Below are 16151 nucleotides of genomic sequence, written 5' to 3' on the forward strand. Positions count from 1 at the left end.
TCGTTCTAACCAGACATGGGTCATGCCCCGCCTTTAATGGGGTAAGGAAAGAGCAACTGACAAAAGCTTAACAAAACAAAAGAGAAATAAGGCACCAGTTAAACGGCAGAATTAAGGAATGGGCAGAGCCGAAGGTGAGCTTTAATCACAGGCAGGGTGAGAGGGCTGAAGGAAAAGGGAGGGCAGCACCAGCTCCTCGGGCGTCAGAAAGTGAGTCACAGTATGACACAGGGAGGTCAGTCCCATCCCACTGCACACCGTGCGTGGACACTGACTGGAACGACTGTTCTGAGACGTTTCTTCATTTGACACTCAATCACAAGGTCATGGTGACTTTCTTTCCCTGCAGCCTGGGATGGGAGACTTGCAGAAAAGGAGGGGAGGGGGCTCAAAAGAACAAGTGTGGCAGAAAGTGGCTCAGCTTAATGCTTTACTGTGTTTCAGTGGAAGGGGTGGGGTGGGCCACACTACGTCTCACAGTCTTCAGGAATCGTTGTAGTTATAATCAGCGATTGCTCAATCACATCCGCAGGGGAGAAGTTCTCGTTTGAGCAGAGTTTCTGTGCAGGGACCTCCTCAGGCAGTGGCCCACGGGCCAGCGACTCCACAATCACCTCGGCTGAGCCCACCTCCAGCTCTGGTGGCGGCTGCAGCACCACCATCACATCCTTCTCATCCTCGATGATCAGGTTCCGCAGCTTCCGCTGTCGAGGGTTGTAGTTCTCCACTCGGTCATGGATCTCCATGTGGCGCCTCAAGTGAGCCTGCAAAGGATGGGGAATGTGGAGAGATGCAGTGAGGACTGGCTCCCCAGGGCAGCACGAGGCCCTGGAGCTGGGAAAGGCCTCACCTGCCGTGTGAATTTGTAGCCACACTCGATGCACTCAAACTTCCTCACTCCTTTGTGCCGGCGAACGTGGACACGCAGCTGTTCTACCGCTGGGAAGGGAAACGAGAGCCTGTTGGCAGCAGCTCCGTGTCATACAGGCTCATTGCAATGCCAACCCACCCATGGGAAGGAGGCAGCTCCTGCAGAGCCCCACGAGAGCTGGAGCTGCCATGTTACCTTTGAATGTCTTCCCACAGATGTGGCAGAAGTGGGGCCGCCCCTCCTGATGCCGGCTGGCGACGTGCCTCAGCAGTGGCCCCTTCTCCGTGAAACGCTGCTCACAAAACTCGCAGCTGAACGGCCGCTCCCCGGTGTGCGTCCGGTTGTGTTTGTCCAGACTTGCTGCCGTTAAGAGGGGGAGACAAGGAGAGTGGCTGGTCAGAAGCACAGCCTCTGCACCCCCATCCCAGGGGCTGTCAGGCTGGGCCAGGCTGGCCAGGAAGGCAAGAGCAGCACAAGCAGTATCTGCCTGCTACTGCTAAGGGTCGTGAGCAACACCAGCTCGTTCCCCTTATGTGCCATGAGAGCAGAGCAGGTGACAGGAATGTGCTTTCCTTGGTATCAGCCTGCCCTCACAAGAGCATGGCTTTGCTCCTGGGGAAGCTACTTTCTGGAGGTCCTGGATGCTGGAGCACAGCACTTGCTGACCTGCACAGCATGACCTGCCCCAGCCACAGCCAGGGGTACCTTGTGTCCGGAAGGTCTTGCCGCAGAGATGGCACTGGAAGGGCTTCTCGCCAGTGTGCGTGCGCAGGTGCATGTTGAGGTTGGCTTTCTGTGTGAAGGCGTGGTGGCAGAACTCACACACGTAGGGCCGCTCGTTCCTGTGGGCAGAGAAACGTCACCGTCACCTCTGCCTCCACCAGCTTCGGCCCCTTGGGTCTCAGCCCAGCACCTCTAGGAAGAGGATGACTTTCAGCCAACCCCCAGGCCTGTGGGGCAGGGACTGCAGCCAGGAGAGTCAGGGTGTCGTAAGAGAGGACACGGGTCACATTGTACCTGTGCTTGGCCTTGATGTGCATCTGGAGGCCATTGCGGCTCGAGGCCCTGTGCCCGCACTCCTCACACACAAACAGCTTCTCTCCACGGTGCTTGAAGGCCTCGTGCAGGCGCAGCTCTGTCCGGGACAGAAAGCACTTGGAGCAGGTTGAGCACTGCGAGGCCACAGGAGAGGAGGGTGTTAGGGTTGGGGTACACCCACCCCAGACCCACTCACACCCAGCCTTTCCCCAGCTGCTCCCGGGACCTCCCTGTGGAAGCCAAGGCAGCACCACCAGCTCAGAGACACCCAGTGAGATGGGACAGCCCAAGAGAGATGAAGTGCTGGTCAGTGCTTGGATCTGTGCGCTGCTCCTGTACCCAACAGAGCCTATTTCCAGTAGCTCTGTGTCCCACCCCCTCACTGACACAGCCAGACATAATGTTGTGCCATTCCTTAGGCCAGGTCCACACTCAGGATCACACCCTCCCCAAAACCCCCGGTCCCTACCGCATGGGGCTTGGGTGCACCATGCAGCTTTATCATGTGGCTCTGCAGGTCCTTCTTCTGCATGAACTGCTGTGAGCATGAGGAGCACTGCAAGACAGGAGAATGTGGTCAGCTTCCAGCTTCTCCCAAAGCGTGGTTTCAGAGCAAGGAGAGGAGCAGCAAGGGAGTAGAACACAGATTCCTGGTACAGCCATGGGAAGCCTTTGGCTGTAGTGCCTCCCTGGATCACATTTTGGTTCAGAGACAGGGAACAACCCTGAGTGGACTGTCATGGACCAGAGAAGGGAACTGGTGTGCTTGACTCTTGCCAAGGCAAGAGGGCTGGGCTGCCCTAGAAGGGAAAGGCTTGCCCCTGCTCCGTGCCAGTGTCCAGCAGCATCCATAGGGATGTCGGATGCAGGCCCTGCTGACCTTGTATGGCATCTCCCCAGTGTGTGACACCATGTGCAGCCGCAGCTCCATCCGCCGCTTGAACACCTCCGGGCAGGCTGAGCATGTGAATACCTGTGAGAGATGGGGTGGTGTTGGCTTCCACAGGACCCAGAGCCTGACCTGGAGCCCACAGCTCAGCCTCCTGCCCAGCACATGGCACTGGCACCCAGCTACAGCATTCAGCCCACACCCACGGGAGCCGAATCTTGTACACTACAGAGTCCTGGTGTGCTGAAACACAACTGAGGGCTGTGTTGTGTATCCGGCGTGAGTCCCAGCCACAGGGGTCCTGGCTGTGGGGGTCCCAGCCATGGAACATGTGCCACATGGTGCTGGCAGGGGTCTGTTTGGAACTGAGCATGGGCTGGGACTGGGAAAAGGCTCCAATTCCCCTGCTGCCACATGGCAGCCACACTCCAGCCCAGCAGGGCAGCTCCTGGGCGTACCTGTTCCGATCTGTTCATGCAGTTCCTGGCTTCGTGTTCCAGGAGATTCTCTTTTCTAAAGTAACATTTGCCACACTTGGAACACTCAAATGGCTTCTCTCCAGTGTGTTTCCTTGGGGTATGCAAATACAGAATCCCATCACTGCCTGCCAGCATCTGCACAAACAGGCCCAGGAGGTCACAGGGAAGGGTGAGGTGGATACTTCCCCCCACCCCCACAGTGCTACTATTCACAGCTGCCCTAAAGCTGCTTTTATGCTACTTTTGAGTCCCCTCAACAGCACAGCTGTCAATGCCCGCTGTGCTCCACAGAACACCATTTCTGCAGAGCCAAGATTCTTCCCCGACACAAGTGAAGTAAAGCTTGAGTTCTCACTGCAGGGCCATGCCCTGCTCTCAATGATCCACCCTGGAGCTCCTCAGAGCCCAGCCATGTGTACCCCACAACCCCAGAAACCTCCCCCCCCCAGCCTGGGGCATTCTCAAAGCCCAGGAGGATTTGCCATCGCCCACCTGCAACTAGCAGCTAGTGCAGCCGCCAAGGAGCCCCTCACATGGCCTTCCTGAGCCACAGCTCAGGACAGTCGCTGCAGCTCTGGGATGCCTTTCATTGACATATAACCCTCCCCCAGCCCACAGCAGACCCCCCCTTTACCACCCTGGGGGATGCCGAGGTGCTGGGACAAGCTGGCAGAAAGGACATCCCCCTCCCGGGAAGGGGCCGAGCCGTGGGGGCGGCGCGTCCCCCCGCGCGCAAGGGGAAAGAGAAGCCGGAGCGTTTACCTGTTGTGCACTTTAAGGTAATATTTGCTGAGGAAGGTTTTATGACATGTGGGGCACTCGACCGGCATCGCTGTACCTTTTCTGCTCCCCGGCGCCTTTCCCGGAGCGGGGGGACTCTTTTTGCTCCGCAGCACCTTTTTCTCAGGAAGGGGCTCAGCGTCGCCGTCCCCCCGCCCGCCGCCACCCACCGCCGCCTCCTCCGGGGCTGAGGGGGAGCCCTGCGAGGGAACAGCGGCGTCACCGCGCCGCCCCCGCCTCCCCGCCGGGCCCCGGCCCCGCCGTCCCCCTCCCGCTTCCCTCACGCACCGCCTGCCCGCCGGGCTGCGGGGCCGCCGCGGGCTCCGGGCGGGCGGCGGCGGCGGCGCGGCGGGGCCGCGGGCGGAAGGCGCGGCACAGCGCCACGGCGTCGGGCACGCCGAGCTGCTCGGCGGCCGCCAGCAGGCGGGCGCGGTTGTGCGCCGTGAGCGCCAGGCGCCCCGTGTAGAAGAAGTCGAGCAGCAGCTGGAAGGTGTCGGCGAGGCCGTCGGGCAGCGCCACGGGCCCGCCGGGGCCGCGCGCGCGGAAGAAGCGGGAGCAGCTGGCGAGCACCGGCCAGTGCGCGCGGAACTCGCGGCCGCCCACGCCGAGCGTCGCGTCGCAGAACTGCCCGGCCGCGCGCTGCCGGTTCAGCTCCCGCATCACCCGCACGCTGTGCGCCGCCGCCGCCGCCATGGCCGAGCACCGGAGCCCGCCGGCATCCGCCACCGCCGGACGTGGCGTCAGCGGGCGCCGGCAGTGACGCCGTGAGCGGCCGGGGCGGGCCAGGGCCGGGGGTCGGTCCCCGCGGCGGGGGAGGCGCGGTGCGGGTCGAGCCCCGCGGCTCAGGCGGCGGCCAGGCGGCGCGTGTACTGCTGGATGGCCATCTGGAAGTGTTCGGCCGTGTTTTGGTGCGGCCGCAGCAGGATGACGAAGGCTCGCGGCACGAAGTACCCGCCCAGCACTGCTGCGAGCGTGCCCAGCGTGCTGAGCACCCGCGCCGCCGTCGCGGCCCGGCCGCGCAGCGCGTCCCGCGAGCAGATCACGGCGGCCGAGCAGCTCAGGTGTAGCAGCAGGCTCACGGTCAGGCTCTTGGCCTCGTTGTAGGCGGCGGGCAGGTCTGTGCCCGCGTAGCTGAGCGCGAAGCAGCCGGCGCTGAGCAGCACCGTGTAGGCGATGGCGGCGTCGGCCGCGGTGCTCTGGGCGCACTCCAGCACCACCCACTCGTCCCGTGCGCCGTACTCCCGGCGCGGCACGGAGGGGCTGGCGGCCTCGGCGACCACGCACAGCGCCACTTGTGCCGCCGTGTTGGCGGCCACGAACAGCACCGGCCCCTGGCGCCGCATCCAGGCCTCGTAGAGCGCAGGGCAGCGCGCGTTCAGCTTGAAGATGCAGAGGATCTGGAAGGCGCGGGTCGCCACGCACGAGAGGAACACGGTGAAGCTGATGGTGAAGAGCGGGACCCGCAGCAGGCACGCCGCCTGCGAGGGCTCCCCGAAGTAGAAGAAGAGGCTGCTGCAGGTGCAGGCCAGGGAGCCCAGCATGAGCAAACACGTCTTCCCGCCCGCGGACTTGACCACAGGTGTGGAGACATTGAGCGCGAACAGGACAGCCAGCGCCGCTATGAGCAGCATGAGAAGAATAGCGAGGGCCAGCAGCGCCCAGGAGAGGGGCTCAGACCACGACAGGAACTGGATGGTGCGGTTGAAGCAGACCTCGCTCCCTGCTGGAGCCCACTCATCCAAGCCACAGGCCTGGCAGTCAAAAGGGTCTGTGGAGGACACGGACACCTCACAGACCTCGGACCCGGTAAGAGCTCTGCCACGGTGCAGGGCCCGGCTCGCAGCTCCCTGGGCTCTGCTCACCCATCACACCTGCTCCTTCCTGCAGGCGCTCCCAGGCCTGGGGTAGCAGAGGGGGTTCTTTTCGTAAAAGGCCCCCCACCTAAAATTGGCCCCGTGGACTCCCCCAAAACCCATGGCCTGGGCTGAGATAGTGGCTCGGCTGTGCGAGGCTTAGGGCCATGGGGGCTGTGGGTGGGAAGGGGCCCATGCATCAAGCAGTAACTTGGGAAGGATCTGCAGCAGCTGCTGTTGAATGGGACAGTACCATGTAGGGGGGGGTTTTCTGCTCCCACTGTCCCCAGAGCTGCCCCTGCCCACTCCACAGGCCAAGGGTGTTGAGGCACTAGCTGCCAGGAAGGGGTTTGTTGTTTTAGCTGGTGATTTTGAGGCAGGAGACATTTCCATATGCCAGGTGCTGATGATCACACAGTGCGGAAGCCCCGTGTGCCACCTGGGGCACAAAGGCAACCACTATGTTGAATTTCCCTGGCGGAGGATGCGGTGCAGGGAACAGCTACCAGGCCGGACATCCCCTTTCCCTGGCCACAGGCAAAGAGGCTCTGTTTGCCCAGGTGGGCTCACCTGTGGGCAGTACTCCCCGGAAAGCACAGGGCATACCCATTGGTAAGCAAATGGGTTTGCATACCTATTGGTAAGCAAACAGGAGGAGCCAAACCCACTGCCTTCAGGTCAGCTCAGAGGTTTTACTGACCACAGGAGGTGAGAGGCTGGGAATGATGAGACTTGAGCAGGAGGTAGGATGTGGGTAGGGGAGGAAGGGGCAGGATCAGACCCTGCGGTGTACTGACCCGATGTGTTCAGGAAGGTTCCTGGTGGACAGGCCACACAGCTGAAGCAGCATTTGTGGCGGCTCTGCTGCAGCCGCATTTCTCCTGGCTCACAGGCCTTGGAGCACACCGAGCTGGGAGCCTGCCGGGAGCACGGACAGGGTCAGGCTGGCAAGCAGCAGCACTCTGGCACCGCCCCACACTGCCTCAGCCCTCAGTTTTGCCCTGCTATGAGGAAACATCCCAGAACTGGTGGCATTGGGATGCAGTCAGCTCAGAAGTGAGCAATAAATAAGACCTGGGTGCAGAACAATACCTGGCCATCTTCTGTGTGCCACACGACTTTGCCTGGGTCGATGCTCAGCCTGTCAGGGTTCACACGGAAAGTTCCTACCACATCAGAAGCCCAGTTTGGGCCCAGCCACTTCCACATGACAATGTCATAGCCTTTTTGAATGTCCCCTTGGGCATCAAAAGAGATTCGGTTCTTGTACAGCGTGAAGTTTACTTGCCTAATCTTTTGTAGGAGCTGTAAAACAGAAGAATAAGAGAGGAGCCCTTCCAATGGCACAACTTCTGCCATTGGAGGGAGATGTGCTGGAGGATGCTTCCTCTGTCCTGCAGCTGCTTTCAAGCCCCCCAACATCTGCAAGAAATCCCATTCAGTGAGGGGCTGGTGGTAGAGGAACAAGTGAACTAGGATGGATTCTAGGTCTAGGTCTTGGCTGCTCTGACTGTGAGGGGCAGCTGAAGCCCACAAGGGACTTCATCTGGGATTTGAGCCTCTGGGAAAGACAGGAAACCTTTGGGCACAATGGAAAAATCCTTGCCTGTGGGAAGGGACCCTCATGGATCTTCCACAAGGTTGGTCTTACCTGCCAGGGATAGACAGTGCCTTTGCTGCAGGCCCCCGAGGCACAGCCTAGCAGGTCATGGAGGCCATGGGCCACGGCATACACAGCTGAGTACACGTTGAAGGAGCCTTGAGCGTCGTACATGTCAGGGACATTGGCAAGTGCATGGCAGCTGGTCCAGCGCTGGGTGCAGTTCAGCCTCATGTTCTCCACAGATTCCCTGCCTGCCTCTGCACTGCTGGCACACTCAGCCACAGCACCTTCCTCCGACATCTTCCAAGCTTCAAAGCGTTCCAGCATTGTGGACTCTGGCTTCTCTACTGCCATCCCAAACACCGAACCGATGGTCTGGATGCCAGGTACCTGCCAAATGGTTTGAGCCAACGACCAGTCTTCAGAGGCCACCCACACCATGCCCGTGATGTTCTTCTGGACCACCACCTTGAAGAATGGCAGAACACGTCCTCTGTTGGAGAACACAACAGTGACATTGACCTTGACGTCTCTGAGAATTCGGACCAGGTTGTGAAGCTCGGGGTTGCTGGCGTCCGAGTTGGCAGGGATGGTGCCTCGGTAGGCCACGCACACGTTGCTTGCAGTCAGCAGCTTCTGCAGGGCATCCAGGCCGGCCCTGCCATAGGTGTTATCGCTGCCCAGCAGCACCACCCAGGTCCAGCCAAAGTGCTGCAGCAGCAAGAAGATGGCCTTCACCTGCTGCCTGTCACTGGGGATGGTGCGCAGGAAAGAGGGGTACAGCCGCTTCAGGCTCAGCAACTCCGTGGAGGCTTCGTAGCTGATCTGCAATGAGAGCCAGGGGAAAGGGGGATGCGCTGGCCCAGGCAGCTGCACCCCTGAGAGCTAATGGCATAGGCAGCCTATCCTGGGAAGACTTGGAGCTGGGCAGGCAGTGGACCCAGTGCCAAGCGTGCTGAAGCGGGAGAAAGCTGTAATGGATGGCAAGCCAGCCCACTGACTGCCTGTGAAATATCGTGTGACAGCACACACAAAGGGGCTGCATTTCCAGCTCAACCAGTCTCCTCAGGTCTGAACCCACCATCCCTGAAACCATCACTCTTTGGGATCCCTGGTTTTCATCAGCCATAGAAGCTGCACTTACCTCTGGTACAAGAAAGAGGCTGAGAACAGCAGCCGTGGTGAGGGCCAGCTGGGTGCTGTCAGGGCCAATGACAGCCACCACCTGGGGTTCATAGTGTTGGAAACTGGGTAGCACCTGGACATCCTGCGTGCCTTTACGAGCAAGGGCGCCCAGCGTGGCGTGGAAGTTGGTAGGCTCAGAGCAGGTGTCATAGATTTCATAGCCCAGGGTGACATTAGGGAGCAGCGTGGTGGAGTTGTTGATCTCCTCCACAGCGAAGCGCAGGGCCTGGGACAGGTAGTAGCCGTGGCTCTTGAAGGAGGATCTATAGAATCGAGAGAGGTTGTCAGGGAGGACAGAGCGCGTTTAGGGGCACGGGCAGCGCAGGCACTCACTCGTCGCAGCCGCACACGAGCAGGCTGGCGTCCTCCCGGTGCGCCGCGGTGTGCAGCGGGAACAGCCCGGCCAGGCGGTGATCGCCGCGGAGGGTGAACGAACAGGCGGCGGCAGCAGCCGCGCAGAGGCACAGGCGGAGCAGCGCGGGCGACAGCATGGTGGGGCGGCTCCGCACCGCGCGGGCGGCTCTTAACGGGGCGGCGGCGGGCGAGGCCTCGCCCCGGGCGGGGCGGGGCCGGCCGAGGGGCGGCCCCGGGAGGCGGAGGAGGCTCGGCGGTCATGTCCGCGCGGCGCAGCCGCCCCCGCCGGGCTTCGGCCCGTGCCCTGGCCCGCGCGAGCCGGGCGGAGGCGGCCTGGCGGGAGTTCGCCGCCTCCTTCACTCGCATCGGGATGGTGCCGCCGGCTAAGTCGGGGCTAGTGGCCGTGGAGGCGGCGGAGGGTACGGCCGTGCTGCTGCTGGAGCCGCGGAAGGTGAGCAGCGCCCACAGCGCCCCGCACCGCGCCCCGCACCGCACCGCCTGACCGCCCGCTCTGTCCCGCAGGCGCTGACCTTCACCGGCAAGTGCCGCCTGCGCTGCCTCTATGGTGCCGTCCGCCTGCTGGGCTTCGCCGTGGCCTCTCACCACCCGGGACTGCCGGTTTTCTCGCCGGCCACGCACTGCGCGCTCAGCCTGGAGGCGCTGCCTGGCGCCCGCCCGCCCGCCGCCGCCGTCCGCCAGCTGCGCGCCGCCGCCCGCGCCGCCATGCGCTCGCACCGCGTCCGCCGCCGTGAGTGCGGGACGGGACGGGGGCGCGGGCGGGCGCCATTTCACGGGCGGTGCGGGGAGCGGCCATTTTGTGCGCGGGGCGCTGCGCAGCGGGTGGGTGCCATTTCGCGGGCGGGCGCGGGGCTGAGGGTGATGGCGGCACTTTCCTCTTTCAGAGGCGCGGGTGAAGGTGATGGCACGGTTCTCTCCCGACTGCGCTGTGGTGCTGCTGGAGCACCTAGACACGCCGGTGACGCGGTTCCTGCTGAGCTACCCACCGCTGTCGCGGCTTTTCGAGCCCCAGGTGAGGCGGCGCGGTGCCCGCTGCACCCTATGCCGTCCCCGCACCGCCCATGCAGAGCCAGCGGCGGCCGCCCCTGTCAGCGCCGAGCCGTGGCCTCACACAGCCCGTGCTGAGTGCTCACCCTCTCGCCTAGAAAAAGGAGGAGTCTAACTTCACGCCAGAGGACGCGGTCCTGGCGTCTGTGGGCATCGTGAAGTGCAGCCCCGACCGCGGGCTGCTGGTGTCGGAGAGCATGTGCCTGGCGCTGGAGGAGCTGATCCAGACCTGCTGTGGTGAGTGCAGGCCTTTGGCTATGTTGCCTGAAAAAAAGGAAATTCACGAGGCTTTTCATGAGTTAAAGTTGAAAGAATTCCCTGGCCAGCACATGCTGCTTGAGGGTTGAATTTTTCTTTATGAAGAATGTATATCTAGAGCTTAGGCGTTGCCCTGGGTGGGTCAGTGATGCCAGCATCAGTCCACTTCACACTCTGCTTTTCTTTCTAGCGGAAGATGAAGGTGTCCCTGTGGTGCTGGTATGTGGCCCAAAAAACACTGGGAAATCAACATTCAACAGATACCTAATTAACCTGTTACTGAATCGGTGAGTCTTTCCATGTTCTGCAAGCCTTTATGTGCTGCATGAGATTTAAGAGAAGGAAAAAAGAAAATACAGATGTTTGACAGGTCTCTCAGAAGAGCCGTCAGAACTCAAAGGTGCATAGTTGCCTCCTGAACATTTTTGTTGAAATACTGTTAAATTGCTGCCTTGGAGTGTGTGAGCACATTAGGCACCAAGCAGTTTGGGTTTAGTAAAGGAGTTACAACGCTTAGAAATGCACCGTGAATGTGGTTGAGGGAAGGAGAGATTCACAAATTTTAGCTTTGCAACGTAGAACAAAATCAGATTGCTCTTCTGATGTGTTCAGGTCATGTAGTTCTTCTTTTGGTGGATGCTAACACACAGTCTCTCTCCCTGCAGCCTTCCTGTGGTGGAGTACATGGAGTGCGACATCGGCCAGGCAGAATTCACTCCGCCCGGGTGCGTGTCCCTGAGCAGCGTCACAGAGCCCATTCTGGGTATGTGTTCCGCTACTTCTGCGGTTACAGAGACCTGTTCCATTTCTGAAATGAGCAGGGTGTTCTGGGCAGAGGCTCTGCTTCAGGGGAAGCTGCTACCACAGCTGTCAGAGTTTCCTGGGGAGAATAAACCAAGGGCTGTTTAAGTTTTCTTGCAGGGACATTTAAGCTCACTGAGTAACATGGAGCTATTCTTCTGGTTTAAAGAAACATGACGTTGTAGAGGTGGTAGTACATGCTAAGGTATATCAAAGGGGATGTTCTGCCTTTCAGATGTGAAAGGTCTCCTTGGGAAAATCTATATCCATAGATAAAACTAACTTGAGAAATCCAAAGTGGATCTGCACAGATTGAGGCTGCTGTGATGAGTGGAAAAAACAGAGTCCAGGAAACTGCTGGAGGTTGTAGTCATGCAGATTTGGGTCACTGTCTAAAAGGACATTGCCAGGCTGGTTTGGTGTTTAACCAGTTTGTCATAGACTGTTCTTTAAAGATTTGTAAGTGTGTGAGCAGTGATTTCAAACAAAAAAACACACCTAATATTAATCTGAAACAAACAAAACTCCCAGCCTGCAAGTGACAAACCAGTTTCCCCTATTTGCAGGCTGTGCAAGGACAATTGGCATGTGGGAAGAGCGTGGGTTATTTTGGGAGAGGGGGCGTGTGGGTGCTGAGGGATGGGAATGTTTTGGTTTGACTCGGGGAAGGCACTGGATGTTCGGTGCTCTCTTTGCCAGGTCCCCCCTTCACTCACCAGCAGATGCCCAGTAAGATGGTGTATTATGGCCAGACCAGCTGCGAGCAGGACACGGAGAGGTACCTTGATGTTGTGAAATACGTGTTCAGCTACTACAAGAAGGAAGTGCCTCTAGTCATCAACACCATGGGCTGGGTGAAAGGTAAATGGGGTTAATCTGCTGTGGAGAGGTGTGGGAGGGAGGTAACGGTGGCACAGCACCACGTGGAACAACAATTCACAGCGTGTCCACCCGAGTTAACGCTGCTGTGTCACCTGTCACAGTAGTAGCAGCAATCGTGTGTTTCCTGTGCTCCTGAAGGTGAAGGGCTGCTGCTCCTCATTGATATCATCCGGCTGTTGTCACCCAGCCACATTGTTCAGATGGACATGTGCGACTGGAAGGCCATGCCCCCGCTGACGCCTGAGCACGTCCACTTCAGCGCCGGGCTGCACACCAAGGGCAAGCAGCAATCCAAGTGCAAGCAGCTGGGAGTGGACAGCATGGAGAGCTGGAAGTACCCTGAAGGGGAGGACGTGTCAGCTCCACAGCACAAGCTGCTGTATGTCCACCCAGAATTCCCTCGGGCGGGGATGGCAGGTGAAGCGTAAGTAGGATGTTGAGTGCTCTGTGAGGTCCATGGGCTGAACAGAACCACACATTGTCCTTGACGTGGGGTTGTTCTTTCAGGCGAGTGCACAGCGGCATTCTGCGTGACATGTCCATCCTGGGATACCTGGGGCACCTGCAGAGCCTGGACATTGGGGCAGTGCTCCCACTGCACAGCCTGGTGCCATATCAGGTAAAGGAGCTTTTTGGGATGGTTTGCAGGGGAGCGTGCACAGAGCTGAACTTGAAGTGATGGGCGATTTTGTTCTACTGTATGTGTTTCTCAGAAGAGGGACAAACACTCTAATCTGCAGAGTGACTGTATTCAGGGTGTCTGGAAGCCAGACTTCTGTTAAGTTGCTGGTGTGTCCTGTGTGTGCAGGTGTTGGCACAGAAGCTGTTTTGTGTGCCCTGCCGTAGCGCCTATGTGTAGGTGTGGTGTGGGAGCGTGCAGGGTGTGTAGTCAGCAGGGTCTTATCTCTGAAGTCAAACTCAATCCATGAGGAGCTGATGAGCACTTTTCTCTCTTCTCTTTCCCACTTCAGGTACCTTTCAATGCTGTCGCACTCAGGGTTATTCACACGGATGTTGCTCCCAGCAACATCATGTACGCGGTGAACGCCAGCTGGGTCGGGCTCTGCTGCATTCCAGTGGAAGTCCGGTGCCAGACCGAAGGGCCAGTCCTGCTGACACAGACACCACTCTGCGACTGCCTGGGCTTCGGTGAGCACACCTGGAGCTCTGCTCTCACCTGCCGTGTTTAGGCAGACAGGTTGCATAGTGATGGAATTATCTACTCTTTTAAAACCAGCTGGAGAAGTGGGGTGAGTGTGGTGTATTCTCTGCTGTTAAAGACTGTATTGCAGTCCTTGGACTTTGGTTAACAGGTGGTAGGAGCTGTGGGGAATGTCCTTGAATGGTGCCACTCGGAGCTGCTCTCAGAACTCCACAGTGACTCACTTTCTCGTTCACGTTCTCGAAAGTACGTTCCATGTAGCTTTTGCAAAATTCCAGTAGTTGTCTCAGTTTCCTTGTGACTTAATTTAATGTTCCAGTTTGGACTTTGGTGCTCAGTTGTGTGTAGGGATGTGATAGTGAGCAGGGATACCTAGTGACTGAGCTTTGCATGTGTTTTTTTCTTTTTTAGGAATTGTCCGAGGAGTTGATATGGAGAAGAAGCTTTACTACATCCTGACACCAGTGCCTCCAGTGAATCTGAGACTAGTGAATTGTCTGCTCCTTGGGAGCATCGCCATCCCTAACTGTGTGTTTCTGGGCCAGGTAGGAGCTCAGGGGAGGGGTGGTAGTTGGCTGAGCTGCAGCTGGCTGGCAGGTTTTCCATTTTCTTATTCTTGAGGCTGATGCGTGCTGGGAGATGCCTGGGCATTAGCAGATGGTTATCTCTCTGTGAAATTGTCCTTAAGCACAGAAACCTTGGGAGAACAGAATGTTCTGCTCATGTTTCAGATGCCAAAGTGGGGTTTGGTGATAACTGAGTCCTCCCCACCATCAGCTCTGTCAGCCTGGGGCAGGATGTGCCTCCCCCTCTGCTGAAGGTACAAGTTCTTAAAGTTGTTTCTGGTTTAATTTTTCCATTTTGCAGCAAGGAATTGAGGGAGAGATCCCCTACGTCACATCTGATTACAACTACAGTATCGTGGGCTCAGGGAAACTGAGGAAGAAGAAGCAGCATTTGAAGAGAAGGGAGTTCCCCTTTGAGTGTGATTACACTTGAAGCCTCAGGGTGCTCAGCCAGGGTTTGTTCATGTGGGACCTTGGGTGGTTGCAGGAGCCCTGGGTGCTGCAGAGGCCCTGGGCATGTAGATGTTACAGTAGGGCCAGTTTTGATAATGTTTTGTATGTTCAATTTGTATTTTTGGTGTTCTGTAATAAATATCTATGGTAAGCATTGGGCTGGTTTGGATCTTTTCCTAGGCCGAGGCTGACGCAGCCGGGGGCAGCTGCCATTGCACTCACGCTGGTCAGGACCTCTTCCCATGGCCTGCCTGCCCTCAGGGAGCTCGGGTGTCAGTGACCCGCAGTCTCCTGAGCAGAACTTCAGTGTCCCCTGGGTTTGGGGAAGGGCCCATACTGGGGTTCTGGCTGGCCCATGGCTCTGGGTGTCCTGCTGGTCGAGGAGAGGGGAGGGAAGGAGCACCTGTCCCCCTGAGTCACAAAGATGGAGCTGCTCGGTGCTGCACTGGCACAGCCTGCCCTGTCTGCCCACTGGGACTGCTGCTTCCTGCCCTGTGCTGTCCCAGCTGCATATCTGGTGCTGCAGGGTGAGCTCAGCGCCCTGAGCACGGGCTGGGAGCAGCTTGGGCTGGCTTTGATGTGTCCCCAGCTCTAAGGGACTGTGCTATGGATAGAGGCTGTAGTGGGATGGGACTGGGGAGGAGCTTGCCACCCAGGTGCTGCATGGAGCACTGGGGTGTGTGGCCTTACCTGACCCCACCTTCTCTGTCCGGCTGGGACATGGGAGGATCTTTATTTATTTTTGTTCCCAGCCCTTTGTCAATTAGCAATTTGCTGCCAAGGGAAGCCGGGACTGGTGGGAGTCGCACAGGGCTGAGTGCCTTGGGTCAAGTTGAGGACATTTTTGGAAAAAGCTGTTCTTTGTGGGTAATATCAGCATGCTGGGCTCTTCCTGGATCTGTGACTGCAAAAGTAACCCGGCTTCTAACAGCAGCTCCTGCAAAATGAGGCATGGCTCTGCCTCGGCCCAGACTGGGCAACAGTCCAGCCCTGGAGCTTGCAGCCCCCTGAGCCCAGCGCCCATTCAAATCCCCTGTGAGGGTCTGTGGAGAAAGGAGGGAAGCAGAGGAAGGACGAATGTGGTGCACTTGGGGCCAGAGCTTTTTGGCTGGTGGCTGCTGTGGGTGTGAATAATCTGCAAAACGCTTTATCTGGTTTGGGAAGAGATTTCCTAGAACTCCAGGAGCAAGCAGCTGTAAACAAACAGACTGGGATGGGAGGTGAGGAGGGGGACAGAGCTGGAGAAGAGCTGCAAGGGGCTGTGCAGTGTTGCAGCCTTGTAAAGAGTTAAACTTAATCCAAGCCTAATTATCCCCATATGGCTGGCTCTGGCAGCAAAGGAAGAAGTTGGCCAGCATTGTGGCCTGAACAGTGGCTAAAATAAATAAAGGGGCCGTGGTGCAGCCAGGGGGAACATCCCAGACAGGGTGAGATGGGAGTTCAAGTCACAAGGAAGCGGGTGGAAAAAGCTTCAGAAAAGGTGAGATAGGCAAAGGACGTGGGAGAAATGCCCAACACTAAAAGCACTGTGGCCAAGCATCCCCCTTGGTGTTGTCACCAGCACCCAGCATCCACCTCACCCAGCTGAGGGCAATGGATCCCACGGTGGCTCCGTCCCTTGGAGCCAGGGGCCAAGTGAGTAACCTGTGTGCCGAGCTGCAAGTTTGGTTTGGGGCATTTCGGGGGTGGGAAGGTGGTACAAGGTGCCAGTGCCTGCTGGGGACCAAGGTGGATGCTGCAACCTCGGGAAAGGGGAACCTCACTGGCTTCTTGGTGCTCCCTAAGGGGAAGAGGGACAACAGGGAGGCTGGGGGTTTTGGAGCATAAACCTTGGTGTGAAGCATTCCGCCTACGAGAACACTTCTGTGATTCATGGGAAATCTATGACAGCACTTCAAATATTAAGGATGAA

The 16151-nt window shown here is 58.4% G+C and overlaps 3 protein-coding genes across 3 annotated transcripts; 1 reads left to right on the top strand and 2 right to left on the bottom strand.

The window, feature by feature from the left end:
- Nucleotides 1-111: 111 nt before the first annotated feature.
- On the bottom strand, nt 112-4750 carry ZBTB48 (zinc finger and BTB domain containing 48). The gene is made up of 10 exons (XM_053962603.1): nt 4346-4750; nt 4040-4257; nt 3257-3368; nt 2790-2882; nt 2379-2465; nt 1889-2043; nt 1577-1713; nt 1067-1231; nt 851-939; nt 112-764 (listed from the first exon to the last, which is right to left on the bottom strand). The coding sequence occupies exons 1-10, from the start codon at nt 4748-4750 to the stop codon at nt 468-470; spliced, it is 1758 nt and encodes a 585-aa protein (XP_053818578.1). The 3' UTR covers nt 112-467.
- A 61-nt stretch (nt 4751-4811) lies between these two features.
- TAS1R1 (taste 1 receptor member 1) lies at nt 4812-9219 on the bottom strand. The gene is made up of 6 exons (XM_053962598.1): nt 9032-9219; nt 8658-8961; nt 7562-8338; nt 7003-7215; nt 6708-6828; nt 4812-5825 (listed from the first exon to the last, which is right to left on the bottom strand). Exons 1-6 carry the CDS (start codon nt 9187-9189, stop codon nt 4900-4902), a joined length of 2499 nt encoding a protein of 832 aa, XP_053818573.1. The 5' UTR covers nt 9190-9219; the 3' UTR covers nt 4812-4899.
- On the top strand, nt 9174-14393 carry NOL9 (nucleolar protein 9). Its single transcript, XM_053962599.1, has 12 exons — nt 9174-9503; nt 9575-9800; nt 9955-10082; nt 10216-10354; nt 10566-10662; nt 11041-11138; nt 11876-12037; nt 12197-12482; nt 12566-12677; nt 13030-13207; nt 13632-13765; nt 14088-14393. The coding sequence occupies exons 1-12, from the start codon at nt 9312-9314 to the stop codon at nt 14217-14219; spliced, it is 1884 nt and encodes a 627-aa protein (XP_053818574.1). The 5' UTR covers nt 9174-9311; the 3' UTR covers nt 14220-14393.
- The last annotated feature ends 1758 nt before the right edge of the window (nt 14394-16151 follow it).

This window comes from Vidua chalybeata, chromosome 22 (assembly GCF_026979565.1).
Source record: "Vidua chalybeata isolate OUT-0048 chromosome 22, bVidCha1 merged haplotype, whole genome shotgun sequence".
Taxonomy (NCBI): domain Eukaryota; kingdom Metazoa; phylum Chordata; class Aves; order Passeriformes; family Viduidae; genus Vidua; species Vidua chalybeata.